At 46.0% G+C, this 20,381-nt stretch overlaps 2 protein-coding genes across 3 annotated transcripts in view; one reads left to right on the top strand and one right to left on the bottom strand.

The window, feature by feature from the left end:
* tfb1m (transcription factor B1, mitochondrial) overlaps positions 1 to 18,502 on the top strand; it is a 32,666-nt gene extending 14,164 nt beyond the window's left edge. For both annotated transcript variants that reach the window (XM_070841763.1, XM_070841762.1), the window contains exons 7-8: positions 16,276 to 16,403; positions 17,495 to 18,502. In XM_070841763.1, the coding sequence (XP_070697864.1) occupies positions 16,276 to 16,403; positions 17,495 to 17,762 (396 nt within the window). In that variant the 3' untranslated portion in view covers positions 17,763 to 18,502. The remainder of the gene's footprint in view (positions 1 to 16,275; positions 16,404 to 17,494) is intronic.
* LOC139212385 (claudin-20) lies at positions 7,360 to 8,160 on the bottom strand. The gene has a single exon (XM_070842925.1). The coding sequence runs from the start codon at positions 8,155 to 8,157 to the stop codon at positions 7,426 to 7,428; it is 732 nt and encodes a 243-aa protein (XP_070699026.1). The 5' UTR covers positions 8,158 to 8,160; the 3' UTR covers positions 7,360 to 7,425.
* Positions 18,503 to 20,381: the final 1,879 nt, after the last annotated feature.

The raw sequence follows: 20,381 nt of genomic DNA, 5'->3' as shown, positions 1-20,381 counted from the left end.
AGCAACCTGCTGTCTCTCCTGTAGAGCTCCTACACGGCTGCACGTCTCGCTAACAACTGTTAGAAAAAGTGAGGAAGAAATGGAGGCATCGAGGAGGGGTGGTGGGAGGAAGTGCTAAATGATGGAGGTGAAAAAAAACATTCAAAGAAAAATGAGGGAGGAAAAATGGAGTGATAACTATAGTGACAAAGATAAAAGATAAATGGAGAGGAAACATTGGAAACTGACGGTGAGGAAAAAAGAATAAGGGCAAGAAGAGATGGAGGTTGAGTCAAAGAGAGTGGAAAGGAAATGAAACCGTATATGGTCTGGATGTGATGTACTGAATGAAACACAAGCTGGAAAAGGACGTGAAAACAGCGAAGCCTCCTCCACACGGGCACAGAGCGCTGGAAGACAGATTCATGACAGAGATCGATCTGAAAGGAGAGTGAGGCGTACCTCCAGCAGATGGTTGTCTGGGCCCGTTGTCAGCCCGCTCTGAGTAATGGCTGCATCAGCCATCACCCACCGCCTAACTGAGCCTCACAGGAGGAGAGCCCTACAGATGTTCGCCTTGTACGCAGTCGTCCACCAAGAGCACAGGCCAGATGAGCGGAGCCTAAATTAAATTTGTCGATGCTGCATTGAACATCCATTATGGCTGGAAGTTGTCAGGGAGAGTTTGGACGTGTGCAGTAAAAATCCACCAGATTCATCCCAACTTTGCATTCAAAAAGTGAAATTTGTTGTTGATTGTTTTTTTCTGCCACGGCCAAGGTGTCAGCAGCTTTTCCCAATGTAAAAAGTCATATTATTCTTTGAGTTTAGAGGGTTTTTCGGTGCTGGATGTGACCCGCCTCACTCTATTATAACGCAGTGGCAGGCTCAGTGATGGATCCCTTCTCTGTGACCCGGAGTGGCCCAGCTCTCGCCTCAACAGTCAGATTGAGAATCTACTCGGAGGGACTGCACCGCTTTCTCACCTCCCGCCACACATTCTACAGGCGCACAATTCATCCAGGCCTATTCCTATCCCGCAAATGGGGTCAAACGCGGTATCAAGAGTATCAGGGAAAGTTATTTCAATGACTCGTGCCAGCGCGGTAAACGCCGGAGGGCTTGGTCTCAATACTTCACAGACCCAAGGTAAAGAAAAGCTAAAAATACTCCCCTCCTCCTCTCTCCTTAAACAAAATGCCGAGGTTGGCAGAGTTGGCCTGCGAACATCTCCAGAGATCTATTGCTCCCTCCTAACAAGAAACTGTGCCGGGTTCGCTCAGAGTCAGCGCTCAGACTTCAGCACATTCAGCTCTGTTTAGTTAGCGAGCATGCCAAGAGAATATGCAGGTATTTTGAGGAATAATGCTAAAACCCTGGCTGTGTCCCAAGGAAGGAAGGTCGGCCTCAAATAAGTAAATCGCTAGCGGTGCTTTGATGCACTGATAACAAATGAAGTCAGTGGGAAAAAAAAAGCCTGGCCACAATTTGAGGCATCGATCTATAAGCCATTAACTCGGAGGGATCTATGAACACTCAAATTTCAACTTTATGCACTCCGATTTCATGACTTCATTCCAGGCTTTCCAGACGGGCTGAGGATGTAGGCAGGATTCAGTGGACGTGTTGATGAGCTTTTGTGCAGCCGATCATGATTGCTTCAGCTCAAAAAATAGCTCTCACTAAGACATTGTTGTCTTCTGAGATATAGATTGCAAAGAAAGTGATGTGTCCTACTTACTACCACAATTTCCTTTTGCTTTGTTTTTCATCTCTTTATTTTACTCTATTGTCAGTAGATTTTCTTTTGTCTCTTGAGTAATGAATGTCTTGTCTAATGTCTCTCTGCTTTGTCTGTCTTGCGTTGTGGGGGGTCACATTGAGATTGTGCTAACACTAGCTTAATGTCCTGCCATTAAAGCCCATTGAATTGAACTGAATCTAATTTAATTGATTCGATTTGAAATTGTGTCCACACCTTTCAACTGTTTAGCTTCCCTCACCTTCAGCTTACCCAGGACCCCCCCCCCTCTCTGCCTCCCATCCCGCCTGGTGCTCAAAGCTGAAATATTAAAGGGCCTCCTTTGAACTGTCAGAGTGTATTGTTTTCCTACAAGCGCTCCCTTTGTCATCTCCGTAGCTTTTACTGCCTTTCTCAGCAGTTACTGCTCAGCCAAGGTCGTTGCTATTATTCCCCAGCCTCGCATGAGCGCTGGGACCGGAGGAGAGCAGCTCCAACAAAGGAAGGTCACTCTCCCTCGCAGTTGACGACCGCATTATATCTCCAATATGAACCTTCATGAGCATAACAGCTGTCTAAAACAAAGAGCCGGGCATTAAGTATGGTGACATGCAGGGCCGATTTGGGTGCTCACTGTGTGTTGAGCAACGCTGTGATCGCTTATGGAGTTTTGGTGAGCGATGGCATGACAGCTCCTTAGCATGCTCCCATATCTGTCTGGCTCTTTGTGTGTGCCAGCATGAATGGTGCAGTGTGTTGATGCTCCCATGTGCAGGCTTCGCCTCATTGTCTTCCACACTTTTTCTGTGTGTGATCTTTGCAAAGGCTACTTGCCGGCCAGGAGGGTCGTTGAAATAATCGGTGAATTTGACGTGGCAGGGAAGTTCAAAGAAGGAGCCTGACGTGGGATTGACCCCTGCCTCAAATTGACATGAGCTCACCTCCCCTCATCTTAGCTCACATTCCAGATCTGTCATAGCGGCAACTCGGGGTGAAAGCCTTTGATGGAAAATGTAGGTTAAATACACAGAGGAGCAGATCTTATTAGCGTTTCCCCACGAGAGGAGTAGTTATTTGATCTGCACTCTTGTTGCATAACCAAGAGGAGTGGGAGATGAGAGAAAGAGAGACTTGAATAATCCATGTTTGTTTCGGGAAAGCACAGTCGGTGTCGACAAGGATCCAATCAGCTGTAATGAGAGTCCAGAATCTCTTCGAAATAAACTATTTAATAAGCGCTCCATCTGAGGTGTGCAGGCTACAGTGTATAGCATACTGTACAGTATTCTGATTTGGAACAGGCTCTGCTTAAAGCTAAAGACACCGTTGTCGTGATTCGTAGCAGAAGTCGTGCAGTATTTTCTCTCTCAATTGCTGTTAGGTTCATGTGGAACCAGAAAAAAACTTGTTTTGGCACCGCAGAGGCCAATTTAACTTGCAGGAAATTTCATAATTTAAGACTGCCTTTCTTTATTTCTCTTGTCAGTGCCTTTGCATGTGTCCAGTCTCTTAATTTCATGGATTAAAGCCAAAAGGATACAGGATTTATGAGGCGAAAGGATACAGGATTTATGAGGCCAATACTGACATCGATATTTGAGAGATTAAAATCTCTGTAACATTAGCTGATATGCATTTTTTGACAGAAGTCACTTGAATTTAATAGTCAACAACTGCGACTAACACGCACTGAGCAGGACATTTAAAATAAACTTGTAACTAAGGCTGCAACTAAGGATATCTGTCACTATTCATTGATCTGTCGATTTATGCCTCTAAAAATGACTTAAACAGAATATTGATTATCAAAGTAGCTGCAGATTATGATTCTATCAATTCTTCTGACGATTTAATGGTGTCTCTACACCAAACATATTTATGACATTTCTGTACAGCAGTTACCTGTCAGCCAGTATAAGATGTGTGGAATTAGCCAATATCTGCTTGTTGCAGATAAAACAGTGCAGGCTCATGTTCTATCGTGTGTTTGGCCCTCGTGTGAATGTCTGATCACCGTCTTACTGCCTGTGTTATCTCCTCTTTAATGATTATCAGCAGCTGCTCTACATGTTGTCAGTGAACTCAGATCAACCAGACAGCTGAGATTACCTCCCAGAGGTGTTGTTTTTATTTCATTCCTCTATTAACCTCGGCTATCATCTCAGTGAGGAATGACTGGTAGAGGCCAGGTGTGGTATTAAAGGAAGAGTTCCTTTTTCAAAAACCCATTTGCACATGATAATGCTTTATGGATGTGTTTCTCAGTTGGGCTGATCCTGCTGCATTCCTGGATGCTGCCTACGAGCAGCTTGCCTGCCCACACTCAGCACAGCCTGTGCTGTCCAACAATCTGTAGGTTTGGCAGGGAGATGAATGCTGTCTCCATCCTCATCAGCCTAACCCTAATACATAGAAGCACACACCAGATTACATACAACAGCATGCTGCTTTCACAAAATAGTTTTATTGGTAAAAAATAGAACTACTTGCACAAGCACATTGAGACAACTGTATCAGAACTTGTGAACTGTTCATCATCACAAATATGCTCTGGCAAAGTAAGAAGTGCTAAAGCATCCACAAAAATAAGCTGCAGTTATCAAAACCATAAATCAATGTCTTGGTACAGTATAAGCAGGAGAGTTGTAACTCTTTAGACTTTTAGGACCTAGTCACTTTGCACTCTGGCCATTTATAAGCTAATGAAATTGCGTGCTGATGATCAAGCTGCACAGCCACAAAAAAGAGAAATTTCTACCTCCTATTTCCCCGCTGAATCCTGTCGGTCAGAAATCATCATTCCCCTTTTTTTTTTTTTTTGTTCTTCCAGAGTGCCAGTTGTGTTATGTGTTTATACTGGTCCAGGGAGCTTGAAATGCTCAACCATTTGAAACTAAATGCTGTCAATCAAAGTAACATAAGCAAAGGTGCATTGAGTCGTCTTCTTATAAAGAAGATATGGTATGAACATGAATAGTATTTTATATTGAAACAATCAGAGGGAATCCTGATCCCTCAGTAAAAACAAACACATTAAAAGCCTAGATGCTTGTGTACAGTTGTCACGTACTTACAGTGAACCCGATTTTTTTTTTTTTTTTTTTTTTCCATTTAGAAAATACCACACTCATGTCTTTCCAATGAAGCTCTCATGCCCAGTGAAGTCTTGCTGTGCTTTGGGAAATGAGGAATAAAGAGGATTTAAAATAACCCTCGAAAGCTGCACTGGACTGCACACAAGCATCTAGTTGACTTGAGACTTAGTCTGGCAGAACAAATCACATATCCATAAAACATTTGCTAATGTATAATTCATGTACAAACAACGTAATAAAAAAATAAACAAAAAGAACTCCAGATAGTATTAAAACGTGTCATCATGAGACGATTTGGCACATTCTCTAAACACATAACGTGTCGGTATTAGTTGATGACATGGCACATTCTTCACTTTGTTTATTGCATTGGATATGGTGCCTGGGCAGTGAGTTATTGTCAGGAGGCCAGTTCTGTCGGCGATAGTCTGTGCTGGGCAAGATGGCCAAGCCAGGGTGGGGTAGAAACCTGGCCCAAGAGGGCTGCCAGGGCCGGCAGTGGCGCCCACAGAGATGCCCGTGGCATGCCGGCAGCAGCCTGCAGGTGGCGAGCTGGGCTTAGCCATCTGCTCTCCCCCAGGAAGCTGCATGTTTATGAGAGAGAAGGAGGGAATGTGCAGTTCTATACATCACTGCCAAGGCCCGTCTCGAGCACAAAAACAATATTCCTCAGATATCCCTCCCCCAGTAAAGAGTAGACACACACACTGCGTGAAAGCGTAACACTGCTACCGCTACTGACATATATATGTGGGAGTTTTGTTATGTGTGCCTGTGCGTCAGGCGGCCATGCTTACATCATGCTTTCATCATTTCTCTTGTCAGCGATCACATCCATGTGACATGTGACACAAGCAGGACAGAGGGGGTGTGTGTGTGTGTGTGTGTGTGTGTGTGTGTGGAAGGGATGGAGTGACAGGTAGGAAAAGAGGAATGGTGACACGGTGAAGTGGCTGCAATTTAAGACACTGAGACTGTGTGCAGGTGCAGAGTGGTAGCATATGCACACTGCTGACACACTTTGAAAACAAGTCACACATGGAGAATGACTCAAACCTTTTTTAGCTGCCTGCCAGACACCTGCCCAGTCGACCATGACTCGAGAAGCTTCTCTTTTTCTGCCTCATTTTTGCCACTCCGTCACTGCACCATTACACATCTGTTCATCCCTACGCATGGTATAGACGACATAGCAGCGGGGACCAAAGCAGAGCGTTTCCCAAAGCCTCTGACCACGTAACAAGGATGCTGCCTCATGTCTCTGTCTAATAAAGGGGATTAGTGAAGGTACTGCGAGCAGAGGCTCTGATTAAAGCTCATGGAGTCATGGCTGGAGAAGAAGATGCCCCCCCCTCTCGCCTGCCCGCCCTCCCCCCAAACAACTCCAACTCACTGACTGACGTGCACATACCCCCAGACAATAAAGACATTTGAAAGGCGAATTCTGTTTCCATAGCAGTGTGGAGGAGGATGACAGGAGTGAAAAGCACATGCAAAAAGCCGGCGTGTCTGAGTGTTTACTCTGCACAAAGACACAAGAGCATGAGTGAGTGAGTGAGTGTGTGTGGGTGTGTGTGTCTGAGGGCGTGCAGGAATGAGTAGATGCATCGGTGATGGGTAGCTGCTACTTACAGGCAGTATGTTTTTGTCTGGATGGAAATCTAAAAACAGCGCATCAGATAGTCCATTCTGTTGGAGGATTGAATCTCCTTCTATTAATTTCTCTCCATCTCTCTCATATTTCCATTTCCACCTGCAGAGAGAGCGAGAGAGAGAGAGAGAGGAGCAGGCAACTGTTTGTCTGCCTTTTCGATCTCAAATCCAGCCCAGCAGCCCACATCTACTCCTCCTGACAGTCCTCTTTGAACAGTTACAGCAGGGTAATGTTTCTACAGCTTTTCAGGCACAGGCATTTTGTGGATATGTCTCAGTCCTCTACCAGGCATTCCGCTGTATTAATACACAGACAGGCTCCACACAGCATGCTTTAGAGGCAAAATATCAACGTCATTCTAGTAGCTAACAAAAATAAGACCATTTATTTATCAATTCCACGTAGCATTTTAGTGGATAAGAATATGAAAACTACAATGGCTTGCTATGAAAGGGTTTCCACCTACTGCTCTCAAGCTTCATATTGCCTATTTTGTCAACTGGGAGGGTTCCAAACGATTGTAAATAGCAGCTAAATGATTGCATTCCTCTTTCAATTCAAACCTTTGGCGAGGAAAAAAAAAACTACATGGAAGGCTTCCTTATTTGCTTAATCCATTCCCCAGGGAACTCTTTCTGTGATTTACTGATGAAGGATGTCTGCATTTGGTTAGCGGCTTCTTCGATGCTGCAGCACCTTATTCTGGCTCCTTACACATTCACACCGTTTGTTCCAAGGCGCTGCTTAGGGAATACCTCCACTGCTTGTGCTTGCAAAACAGAAAAAGGTAGAAGAGCAAGATAGAGGAGAAGGGAAAATGGATTCAAAGTTGTTGCCCTCCTTTCTCATTTTTTCTCCACCTCCAGCTGGAGCGGAGCCTAGTGTGTAGCATAAGCCGTGATGGTTTCCCCTCAGGCTCGTCTCCCTTTAGCCGTAGCGTACACAACTCTGCTTTATTACACGTAGTCCTGCAGGCTGTAGCCAGTCTTATTGTCTAATGGGGAGAGAGAGCAGTACTGGTGCTGGAGCTCCTGCTGCTGCTGGAGCAGCTGTTGCTGTTGCTGCTGCTGGAGCAGCAGTTTGTCAGGAGGAGGGAGCAGGACCAGGTCCTGGGGGCCGTGCCTCTTCCCCGAGCATGACATACAGAAGATGGACCCCCCCACGAAGAGGAATCCTGCCGAAACAAAGGCCACGTACACGGCACCCCCAGGCTCAAACTTATTGCTCTCGGGCACGCTGGAGTCCAGGAAGTTGGTAATGACCTCGTTGGTAAACCAGGAAGCAGGCACCAGACACAGAAAGCCTGCTGCAACAAAACAGCCGCCACTGGCAATCGCAGCGTGCCGCTTGGAGCGCCGTCCGCCTCCCCAACGTGTGCATTTTAGTCCCAGGGATGCCAGGCAGAGGCCCATGGCAGCCAGTACGCAGCAGAGCACCATGGTGGTGCGGGCAGTCTGCAAGTACGCAGGTAGTGAAAGCACCGAATACTTAAGTGTGCAACTGAACATGCCTGTGCTGTACCATGTGCAGTCCATCCACAGACCCTGCATCTGGGAGATCGCTGTGATGATGTTGGAGCCCACGTCTGCACTGACCTTCCAGTTGGGCAGCAGAGTGGCCACCATGGCACCCATGATTCCCAGCAGCGCCAGGACAAATCCAAATATCTGCATGCCCGTGGATGCCATGGTCCTTTTCAAGACGATGCTGCCGCCTCAGCCCTCGTCCTCGCCAGGCAGCATTCACCCAGCTCCAGCCAGGCTCGTCGACCCCACTGCCCAGCCGCCTCTCTCTCCCCTCCCTCGGTGATCTACCAGCTGCCAGTCAAATCCCGGGTTCCTCAGCTCCTCGGCTGCGGCTCCACCGGGCTGGAGGAGAGAGACTGAAATGAGAAATGAACTGAGTGGGTCTCCTCGCACTCCCTCCTTCTTTCTCCCCTCATTCACCTCACACGTGCACAGACTTTTCTGGCTGGAAACAAAGGGCGAAGCACAAGCGATGAGAGCTGGCTCTGTCTGACTATACAGTAGGTAAGCAAAACATGGAGTGGGGGGGGGGGGGGGGGGTGTTGTTGTGCATGTGTGCATTTTCTATGTGTTGCCTTCTCCTTTTCCTTACCGGAGCCCCATAGAGCTGTTATTGGAGAGGCAGAAATGAGTTAGTGGTATTTGCAATGCTCAATAGCTATGTGGACTTAAAGCTGCAGTGCCCCCACTCCACTCTCATACTGTACATTGTAGCACTTTGATTTTAGGGCTGTTTACCTAACAAAGCACAGGAACAGAGCTTACCTTTTAAACCGGCTCACATCCGGGTAAAATACCAGTTTATTCAATGTAAGCAGCCACCAGAATTAAACTTTGGGAATGTACCGGTTCTTCTTTTTATTACTATTTAGTCGGACTTCCCAGCCGGCGCATTGTGGTCCCTCATCTAAATAAAGGGCTCGGTCCAGCTCTGGATGAATCACCTCGGAGCTCGGTCTAGTTGTTGGCTGTTGTTTCGCGGTCCAGGGAGGAGAAAAGCGATGTAGAAATAATCCCTTACCCCGGCTGGTGCAGAGCTGGCGCGGACGCGTCACGTTGTTCGCAGTGATTCCTGTAAACAGTGGCACAGTGAGAGGCAGCGGGCTGGAGGGGGGGCGGCGAGGAGGATCGAGTCCGGACCGCGGACCCGTTCAAGACATCCATTTCCTTAGCAACAGTGTGCGAGAGGACATCCCCGCCGTGCGGTCCGCTCAGGCTTGGCCGGAGCCTGGGAGCGTTTACCGTAGCGCTCCGGCTGCCTCCCCCTACCTCACCCCCCCTTTCTCTCTCTCTCTCTCTCTCTCTCTCTCTCTCTCTCTCCTCGCCGGTGTGTGTGTGTGTGTGTGTGTGTGTGTGTGTGCTGGAGAACAGCGGTCTCTGCCTCACAACAACAACAACTTTATGTTCTGCTGAACATCTCTGCTCACTCCCGTTTCCTCCCACTGCCATGACAACCATGGCTCCTGTCACAGCAGCGGATTAGTCCTTTATTTCAGCTCCGTGTCACTTCTCATTGGCTGACATACTTGTTTCTTCTCGTCCTCAGTCCTCAGAACATTTTCACTTCACAAAAACCGAATTATTCCACTGCGATTAATCGATACATCACAGATTAGATTAGATTAGTGGGTGTTAGTTTAAGAATTAGGTTCAGTAGTCAGCCAGCCTCAGCTGTCATGTCTAAAAGCAGTCAGTTCACCTGAACTACAGAAAGGTTTCCGGCCCCACTGTCAGAGGTGTCTTTGCAGAAAACTCTGTTATTTCTTCTGCCAGTCCAGTTTAGGTGGTTTTAATGAGTGCAGGTGTCAGTTTGAACATCTCTGCACAAGCAAACCTTGGTCTGATGTTAGATAATCCAGAGTTATGTGAACAGGTTTTTATTAGTCCCTTTGAATTATCGACGCCCTATTTCAGGGAGAGATGGCTAAAGATTTGTATTTTTATCCAGTGTCTTTGTTTTTACTGTTAACTACCTATGTTTAACTACATTGAGGAGTTATTTTAATATGATAGTTTCTGTTTTAATAGATTAGTGGTAGTGGTATGTGTTAGTAGCAGTAGTATATAGTAGTCAACAGAGTTTAGTATGTTTAAGCTGCTTGTGAATATTCTTTAGTTATCTGGAGAGCTGCTTTTTGTGAAAACAACAGTAGTAATACTTATAAATGAATGTTATAAAAGAATGAAAAAAAAAAAATCACACTAAATCCTCACAATATGAATACATGAAGTTTTGTGTTTTGTAAGTGAATTGTAGTAGTTGGCCGTAGGGGCGGCATTATTTGTCTCCTCGGACTTTATTCTGAATGGAGAAAACCGTGCAATTTAAACTAACGAACTAAAATTAAATCCATCCCATTCCTGCTTGGAGCTTCTCAGTCATCATAATGCAATGCTCCTGGCAGAGATGGCCAAACTCGAGGTGAGATTTCCAAACACAGCCTCACTACACAATTGGAATAGGGTAATTTAATTAAGACACACAAATCTGCTACCATTAAGACCAGATGAGGCGATCGCACTTGTGCTCTGCCAAGGTTTATTTGTTTATGTGTTGGTCCAGAGGCCAGAGGAGCATGTGTACCCCACCATGCCAAAACTGACCCTCCCTGGGGCGTCATCTTCATCAGGCGTCAGTCAGCAGGAGCCTAAAACTCACAGCTGCTACCCTGTCTTCCCTCTCCTCTCTGTAGAGGGCACACAACAAGGGTGGGAGTGGCTAGGACGGCCTTGATTCATGAATGACAAAGAGGACAAAATGAGAAAGGGGGGAAAAAATCAGACAGGACTAATAGGGCTGATACCCTTGGAAACACAGATGTGTGTTGCTGTTATTTTGCTGCATGGGCAAATTGGCGACTGCAACCAGCTGTACGAAGTCATTTTTCCTTTTCCCCCCACCTACAGTATAGCAGCCAGGCATTGACCACAGTGATGTGTTGCCATTACGTGCAGATAGGTTGGTTGCAATTGATTTGTTTAGCTATTGATCTGTTTGTTTAATATGGCCCAGCGGTCTCTCCAGCCACTAGTGTTATTCCTGTAAAGCGCCCCTAAGAGACCCCGTTCTTAAAATGAAATCTGGCCAGCGCGCAGGGGGGGGACGATGCACACCACATTACCTCCAGTGTGATGTTGGCGTCGACCTTCAGCGCTACATTCTCCGAACTCCTGGTGGGATGCTGCCGCTGCAGGAAGAGAAATGTTCCACAGACACTCTACAGTATGCCGTGTGTGACCTGTCTCCACCTAACCGATGAGATCCTAAGTGCTGATGCTGGTGTTGTTCTGTGGGGAGTAAGATAAATAAATAACTAGATTATAGAGGGCAAAAGAGAAGTAAAAAGATGGAAGGAGAGAAGAGCAAATCGCAGTGAAACACATCCGGTGAGTGTAGATGTGTGACGCTGTGATGTGTGAAGATATTGCGGGTTATTATAAGCCTGGTCCCCTTTATTTTATCACCTCACAGCAGAGCTCTCTAGCCCTTTTCTGCAGCATAGCTCTGAGGCACAGCCAGACCAGCCACTCTCCCTTTTGCCACATGAGGGGCTTTTATCGTTCAATTTGCATTTTCCTCTTTTATGTCCTCCCTTGCGTAATTGGTTTTCGTGCTCATCGTCTTGCGAAAGGCGGGTTTGTTCACAGCAGAGATGCAAGGTGTCGTGCGATAGCTGTGATGTCGCTGTCAATGCAATCTTGTTGCGGAGCAAGGCCCGGGTCCAGTCTCACCATACATAATATGTGTAAACCTGTCCAAGACTAAACACTTGTGACACGTTGCAAAATTACTGGCATTGGCTTGATTAATGAGTCTCTTCAGCTTAGTCCATTAAGACTTCCAACAATGTGGATTGGCATTTATGACTTTTTAGATATGACATTAAATCCATTTTCCCCATGTTTGCTGTTCCACTGGTCCAGTGCATTTCACATTTTTGGGCAAAAGACATGCTTTTCTGTGACGAAAGCATCTCTCCAAGGAGATGATCTTGTCAAAGACTAGGGCTACAGGAAGCCAAAGCCTTCCCTCCCCAAACCCCTCAAGCAACATCAGCCTAGTGTATTCAGCGGCATTGACTGCTGCCTTCTCCTCTCTGAGAGGCTGTCTCCCTCTACTGATGTAATAGAGGTTGTCTTCTCAAGGTATTGTCATGATTAATGCAGCTCTTCCCCCTTTGGTTGCAGGATCTCTGCGAGCTTTTCTCCCTTGTATTCCCTGGCTGTATATAGCTTTTTCCCATCCCCCTGTCTTTTCTCAGAACCTGCCATTATGTAAGTGCAAGTGTTGGTGGTTCAGGTAGCACAGTGCCCGGTGCCCCAGGGCCCCTGCCATCTCATCTTGGTTACGCTTAGAGGGACATGACAAATTACTGCTCACACGCCATTGGGCAAGAACTGACCAAGAAAGAGACATCGGCAGAGGAAATGGGGAAAGAGGAGCTGGAGAACCACAGGGCAAAGCTGCAGTAATAGAGTTCTCTGAGGAGCTTTTGGAAGGTCAAACATTGGAAATATGGCGACACACAAGTATGTTAATATGGATGTGGGGCTATTGTGCGAAAGTGGGTCAGAAAAGGTCTTGAGTCGCAGACACAAGGTGATGTGTGACTTTAAGATAGAGATCTCTCATATTTTGCCCTTTTCAAACGCTCTAGCGAGGGAATCAACAGTATAAGAGCTTTTTATAGTAGACCTGCAAGGTGCTGGTTTATCAGATTATTGGTGTGTCACACGCAAGGGGAGAGGCAAAGTCAGCTTCAAAGTAAATGTCTAATGTCTTAGTTTTCTGATCAAATTAGCCGTATTGAGAGAGTCAGAGCAGGAGGAGTTTCCATGGGCTTGAGTGCGGATCCTTATGTAACAGTCTAATTTAGAGGCCAAATCAGTGGTAATGATTCACTTGTTTTTTCCCCGCTGAATAGGACGGCTCGCTCAAGCCTACGAGAAATTATTAACGTCAGACCAATTCCAGTGTCTTGTCTGTGTGTATGATCCTTGCAGCCACCCATAGAAAGAACGAGGGAGGGGGTGAGAGATATTAAGGTTGTCAGGTAGGGTCAATAAGTCAGTCTGCTGCTCCAGTTCAGGATCTCCCAGCGGATGTAAAGCATTTTGGGGGGTGGGTGGGGGGCTGAGGGCATGTTGATGGCACTTCAGCTGAGGGCCCAGGTGACGGCCCGTGATTTAAGACGGAGTTTCCTTGCATGTTGAGGTTATCAGGGGAAGGATTAATGGCAGGGAGCGGGATATATTCCAGTGGTGCTACCTAGTGAAGCCGTGTAGCAAGGCCATACATAAATCATAACAGCAAAGTGACTTGGACAAGCTGATGGCTGAAATGCTGCTGCCTGTATAGTCCCAATATCGACTTTTCCTCTTGCTCCTCTCTTAAATCATGAAGTGCAGAATATAAATGGCCTAATTATTCTAGCAGAGAGTGAAATTAAAGGGATTCCTTTTTATTGGTCCCTCCTAACAGATGGCGGTCTGATCTTCTATGACAAAGACAGCACTGTTAGAAGCACATTGCGATGCAGATATGAAATGCCGACAAAAATCCTCACACGCCGATGTGACAGGTGGAGGAACTGATTCTCGTGATAAGAAAAAGCGTCTGTTCTAACACCAAATGATGCAGGCAGAGCTCTCAGGGCCCTTGACAACACCTGCCACGTGGCCTTTATTTAAAAAGCACCATCTGAACTAAAAGGGTTACTGTATTAATAATGGGCTTATCAAGAAGAAGCCCAGGCCATTACTGACAGGACTAATAAACCATGAAGTCCTCATTCAATGTGTGTTAAACACGACTAAAATCAACATTAAAATTAAACACGAGCTTTACTCAACAGCTGTACAGTACATGCACTTCAGCTTCAGCTCACAACATTTCCCCCTCTATCTCCACGTCAACGCATCCAGCGAGGCTTTCTCTGCACTATTATTTCACCTAGCCTTCAGGGCTGTTGAGACGAACAGGCTCCACTGCTGCCGTCCCATTAAACGCCACTGCGGCAGGAAGCTCGGCAGCAGCGGCGCATCCCTTGACTACACAGGAATCTATAGATCTGATAAGAGATAGTGCTGCGGTTTACAAGCGCTCTCAACCGCTACCTCAGTTGTTCGCGCAAAAAGGCAACCTAAACAGCTCATTAGAAATCCTTTGCGTGTCCTTAGACCACTTTAGTTTTCCTCCCCTAATTATCGACGCCAGCCCCTACCCTGGGAAAGCAAAAGGCAGCTGTGAAATGAGTGAGTCACACAATCCAGAAATACAAGCTCCAAAGATGCAGGGGGAGCTCTGCAGGGTATAGCTGCATTAGGTGTCCTTTTATTTTACCTCTGTGTTTGTATGAGTGAAAGCGGGAGCATGTCTGTGTCTCTGTGTGTGTGTGTGTGTGTGTGTGTGTGTGTGTGTGTGTGTGTGTGTGTTTTTTGCATGTCGTGCATCTACATGCTTCCTTCCTTTCCAACTCTTGTCTCCTCATTTACATACCTGAACATGTACAGTCTGCAGCATCTGACGTCTCTGTCGTACGTCCTCTTGGCTTCATCAATAATAACAACCTAGCTTTCAGATCTCAAATACATCTTTTCCATTCAGGTGGACATGTGAGCTACTTGTGTAGATGTTCGTTTTTTTTTTTCTTTTAATCTTGCAAGGCACTCAAAGCTAAAAAGCACTTTAGTGCAATGAGATGAATCATTATTATTAAGAGTAACACTGCTGATGTTTTTCCTCAGAGCCCCATTGTCAGTCTGCTCAGCCAGTCAGAGCACAGTCCCTCTCAGTGCTCCCTCACAAGGGGAGTAAGACCATTACCAACTATGGAAAGACAGACAGGCGACTGCTCCGCTCTGCTGCCCATTGGCTGTTCCTTTGGTCCACACAGTCCGATTGTGCAGTAGCCCCTTAAGCTATAACTTACAGGCCTGAACACCATCACGTGACGCACCGATGAAAGATAATGGCCTTCTTTGTGCCGTGAATGTACAGATCCCGAGATTCAGAAATAGTCCTTTTATGTATTTTGGTTCTTTTGATCCCATCATAGCGCTCAGAAGAAAAAGGCAGTACAGGAGTCTTCAAACGGAGCAAAGAGAGAACGTGCGGATGTATATGTGCTTGAAAGTTGCAGAGGGAGTGATCTGAGAGCAGGAGTTGTGCTGAAAGTGGCACCATTACTTCAACCGTGTGTCATGTCAGCTTAGGGCTGCCACAGGAAGGATCAGGGTAGTGAAGAGAAGAACTGGAGCTAAGGTTACCCCCACCCACACCACCACCAGTCCTCTGCTGTAGTTGTCATTCCCAGCCAGGGCTACTCATACCCACATCAGTAGTTACTGGGAGCATGGGGAAAGATTGTAGAGTGGCATAACTGATTGGAAAGATAGAACTTCTGTAGAACAGAAACAAATGTCCACATATTGAGTCAGCTGTACCACGCAACACAATGTGTGGCAGTTGAGTGTGTGAGGAGGTGTCAGCTGAAATAATTGAATAGCTAAAGGTAATAAATAAATGATAGTATACTTGCAGCAAACCTCAGCGAGTATGCTTTTCAGAAATCGGAGTGGGAGTTCTTTTACTTCTGCCTGTCCTTAATGATATTTGTCCTCAGGAGTTAAAAGCAGACATGAGAGAATCAGCTCTAGTACCTGTGTCCACTAAGTGTCCCATAAAGCAGGACAGGAGCTCTGTGGCTGCCTAACGTACCCATCACTGGATCTATATGTGTTCATGCTCCGCTGGCTTCACGCTCCCTCCACGAGAATGCTAAAGTCGGATAGACGAAGATAGTGGGATGAGGAGAAGAGCGCTACAGCGTGTCAGGCTCGTAGGTATTTAAGAAACTCAGTGGAGATGCAGCGATGGGAAGAGAGACAAGAAAGAAAGAGGGAGAGAGAGAGAGAGAGAGAGAGAGGCTCGGTTTCTATGGTCCATCGCACAGGTGTTACTGTGGCAACTGGAACTGGCTTGCCAGCCAGCCAGCCATGCTGCGTCATCTTATTTTCTGCCTTTCTTCTTTTCTTTTATCCCAGTGTGTTGATCCCTCTACCCCTCTCTTTCTCTCTGTGTCTCTTTGTCCAGTTTTGTATCTCTCTTGCCATTTGTCAGGCAACCTTTCTCCAGCATTTTTCTCCACAATTTGCATTCCCCTTTCTCCTCACCCCTACCTGCTTTCTCTCGCCTCATTCCCATGAGGACAGTCTAGTTAGAAGGTCTGTGCTAACACCATCCTGTGTGTGTGTGTGTGTGTGTGTGTGTGTGTGTAGGTGGACGTGGGAGTTGTTCACTTCACCCCTCTGGTTCAGCCCCAGATCCAGCAGCCCTTCAAGATGGTGGAGAAAGTCGTCAGGAACGTTTTCCAGTTCCGCAGGAAGCACTGCCATAAAGGAGTGGAGTAAGCACAATTATACGACTTGATGTAGCTTGTAAAGCATCGACCCTCTCTTCCCCCTCTTTCCTCTTTCACTTTTTAATCTTGTCTCGTACTCATCTATCATTCTCTCTCTACATTTTTCATTCTCTGTTTTCTGACAGCAGCGTCTTCATTTCATCATTAATTAGACTGGTTTTTGATTTGCTTTTCTTTGTCGCACACACACACACACACACACACACACACACACACACACACACACACACACACACACACACACACACACACACACACACACACACACACACACACTGCTCTGCTAAAAACCCAACTTTCTTTAACTGAACATCAGAGCACCCTCAGAGCTCTGTTCAAAACCACTAGCAACAAACCCACACGCCCACATGCATGTGCACGCTGCCCATCACCCCCGTGCCTGTTAGGAAAGTGTGTGTAGGCCCGGATAACAAAAGAACACAGGCTGTGTGAAAGAGAGCAGCAATTATGAGTCATTGAGGTGGCATAGGAAGACGAGGCAGCATATTTTATGTAACTGCAGTGGGTTGGCGGCAGCGGCAGCGGCACCAAATTGGAGAGGAGGCACCAGTGCTGGAGCGCCTAAAAAGCATCTGCACTGCAGAGTGTGGTAATGGCTAATGCTCACCAACCTGCAGAAGAATACAGAGGGACATCTTAGGCAGGAAAAAGTCTTGAAAAATAAATGTCTACCTCTCTGTACTGAATATTCAGGCAGAGAGAGAGAGAGAGAGAGAGAGCTTTTCAGGGTGAGAGCCGGCAAAATAAATGAAAACTGGACATTTAAATTATAGCTGCCCTTTTTATGTAAGAGAAGTTTGTGTCTTTGCAAGCTTTGTGTCATTGTCTGCATCCGTTGACTAAGGAGCATGGCAGCAGAATAAATTAACAATTCATGAGCAGTTCCAGCCCTTTGTGTGATTTCAATTAACTTCACAGATTTGAAATAATTGCTGAGGGATAATTTCTTTCTGTTTGAACTATAATGCCATTAAACTTGCATGATCATTAAGATATCAAAGCGACCTGAACGTAAGAATCATTTCTTCACTTTTTCCTCTTTCGTTTTCCCCCAGAAAGTTGTTCCCCGAGGCGCGCCGCATTGAGCTGACACAAGAGATGATGCAGAAGGCAGACGTGGACCCCACTCTGCGACCAACAGATCTCACCATACCCCACATCAGGGCTTTAGCGGACGCCTACGCTCATCTCTGCACCCGTGAACCAGATCTCCTCAGCTTCGAGTTCAGAGAGGAGCTCAGACTGAAGCATCTCTCCGGGAGAGGAAACACACCAATGGACATGCCAGCCAGCACGCCACCAAGTCCTCTACAGCCCTGCTGAAAAAAAGAGCAACATGTAAATGAAGAGAATCCTACTAATAGCCTCCGTTAGCTCAGAGACACAGCAGACAGCTCTTAGCTTTGACATCTCCACCTGGCATATGCATGAATTTTTCAAACGTTTTTTTCTCTGCACCCTGAGTGAAATGGGTACGTTGGTCAACATGAAATCCTGGGACAGAGTCCAGGACACCAAGGCTCATAAAGATCCCGGGTGGCTTGGATCAGCTCCGAGACCTTGTTCCAGGATGGGACAACTCAAAGCAGAGTCACGTGTGTTTGGGAGAAGAAAGAAAGCATGCCAGTCACCCACAGTAACACTTTTAAGAGTGAGAATCTCTTTATGTCCCCATTCTTAGCTCACATCCAACTTGCATAACACCTTGTCCTGTGGGACCTGAAAGAAATGTCAGTGTTTTCAGGGTGATTTAGAGAATGAGAACAACATGGCAGCACCATATCCAGGCCATTTTCTTCTTTCCATTATGTACTGTATTGCTTAGTCACTTGGGAGAAGGAGCTTAAAGGGAGGAGGAAAGTGGTGGGAATTTGTCAGCCTCAGAAAGATTCTTGTTATATGCAAATGAGCCAAATTACTCAAGTCTAGCCAGTGACTTTTTAAAAACCATGTCATGAATGGTTTGTGGAGGCACTGATTTCATACACGTTTCGTACATTTCTTGTTCAGAGTTGAACATTTTGGACATGTGTGTTAAATAAACCCAACTGTGGTGTTGTTGTTTAAGGATTTATTATTCCTCTTTGAATGCTGGAGCAGATTAGCACCAGCAGAACATGGCAGGGCTGTTGCCTGCCAGTGTGGCAGATGGTACGCTCAGGCTGAGTAGCCAGAGGGAGAATTCACTCAGTTTTCATCACTGGTGGGTGTTAATCTCCAACCACAATCGGGATTTCATCAGATCTACATGGCTGATAGGTATGCAGAGATGCCATGTTGGCATGTTGGGTGTTTTCCGGGTCGCCCAGTTGCCCTGAAGAAACGTGTTGTGTTTTTTTTTTTGTTATGATAAGCTTTTATTTTGGAGGGTTAATACATGTGCAGGAAGAGATTGGAGGGCGATAAGTGACGTCACGCGGAAGTTGTCGGTAATTAGTGACGAGCTACACCTGCGGGGCTACCTGTGTAGACATCCCGCTACTCCGAGCAGAGAAGTTTGTTGAGACCGTAAAATATCAGCCATTTTTCCTCTAAACGTCCCACTGAAGGTCTAATAAACCCCGAGGAGACCAAGTGTCCAGACCTGCAGCCACAGGTGAGTCAAACCCGCGTCAGCCATGACTTGTTTCAGACACTGGTGCGCACATTTAAAACGTCATTACAGTGGTTTGATAGTAGAATGGGATGCACCCGTTCCTGCACCGTGAATAAGTAACATCAATTCTGTTTAATTACTTATGTCCGCTGCCGTAATGAGTGTGGCTCCATTTCTGTGGACAGATGAAGTGGGTGTCTATCACCCACAAAGCATTGCGGTGATGCATTTGGTGCATTTGATTGGATAGTGTGGGTCAGTGTTAACTCCCGCTCCTCTGCTGCCTCACTTTTTAAAAACTATCAATTGCAATGTAAAAGTACTGCATTCAAAATTTGCATGTTATATGTAGAAGTACAGACATATTGGCTACTAAATAAGTGAACCTCTGCTGTAGCAGACTGTCTGTTCAGACTTGAGGGACAGGCTGTGGTAGGTTTGAGGTGACTGAAAGATATTTTACATTTCCAATCAGTCCCAGTCAAGATGAGTATTTATCATTGCATCAAAACTGTAATGTAAATCAAGATGAATGACCCTCGGCCCACTACCCTTCACCATTAACCCGGATACCGTTATGTTGTTTTCAGACTATTTAAGTGCCAATTATTGCACGGTAACCTGATAAGTCACACCAGACCTGAACCAAACTGTGAGCTGTCAACTGGCTAGAAGGATACAGTGTAGCTGCGACCCAGCCACCATCATGACAGATTCATTCCTAGTGATTTGTCACAGACTGTGAAATGCAATAACTCTGAAATAGTAAAAGGGCACGTGATGCCTCCGCTCTCACTCTGCCTGCATTACCTGTCCTCACACATTCGGATGCTTCAGCATCATGGTTGGCTGTCTGTTAGTCATGAAATGATCCTGTGGCTCAGTCTAAAACTTAAATACTGATAATGTTCCTACACACAGCTTTCCTATTGTACCTGGCAGCAGGTTGTAAAGTGTCTTAAAGGGTAGTTTTACCCAAAACGCAAGTGTCCCAAGGAACATTGCCACATCTATTTTTTTGTTATGCTTTAAAGTAAGAATATCACATTCTCCATCTTACAGTTAAATTGAATTTACAAGCTGTACTTGATCTGGTATGAGCAGTAGATTATGGCAGCTAAGTTTTAAACTCAACCTACATGATAAAGTAAGTTAACTGATTTTATGACTATACATGCACTAATAGCCACTAAGTTCTTGCATTCAGCAATGTATTGCGCATAACTGTCACAGCAAATTGTATTTAGGTTCACATTAAGCACCGTCATTTGATTCCATTCACCTCCTATTTGGGTAGTGCCAAAGTCAGGGTGAAACTATTTAACCAAGCAGACGGTAGGAGGGCG

This window comes from Pempheris klunzingeri, chromosome 13 (assembly GCF_042242105.1).
Source record: "Pempheris klunzingeri isolate RE-2024b chromosome 13, fPemKlu1.hap1, whole genome shotgun sequence".
Classification (NCBI taxonomy): domain Eukaryota; kingdom Metazoa; phylum Chordata; class Actinopteri; order Acropomatiformes; family Pempheridae; genus Pempheris; species Pempheris klunzingeri.
This window is presented reverse-complemented; position numbering and strand designations above follow the sequence as displayed.

Bases quoted from the DNA above. Each gene is read 5' to 3' on its own strand.
- LOC139212385 (XM_070842925.1), bottom strand. From the start codon at position 8,157: ATGGCATCCACGGGCATGCAGATATTTGGATTTGTCCTGGCGCTGCTG.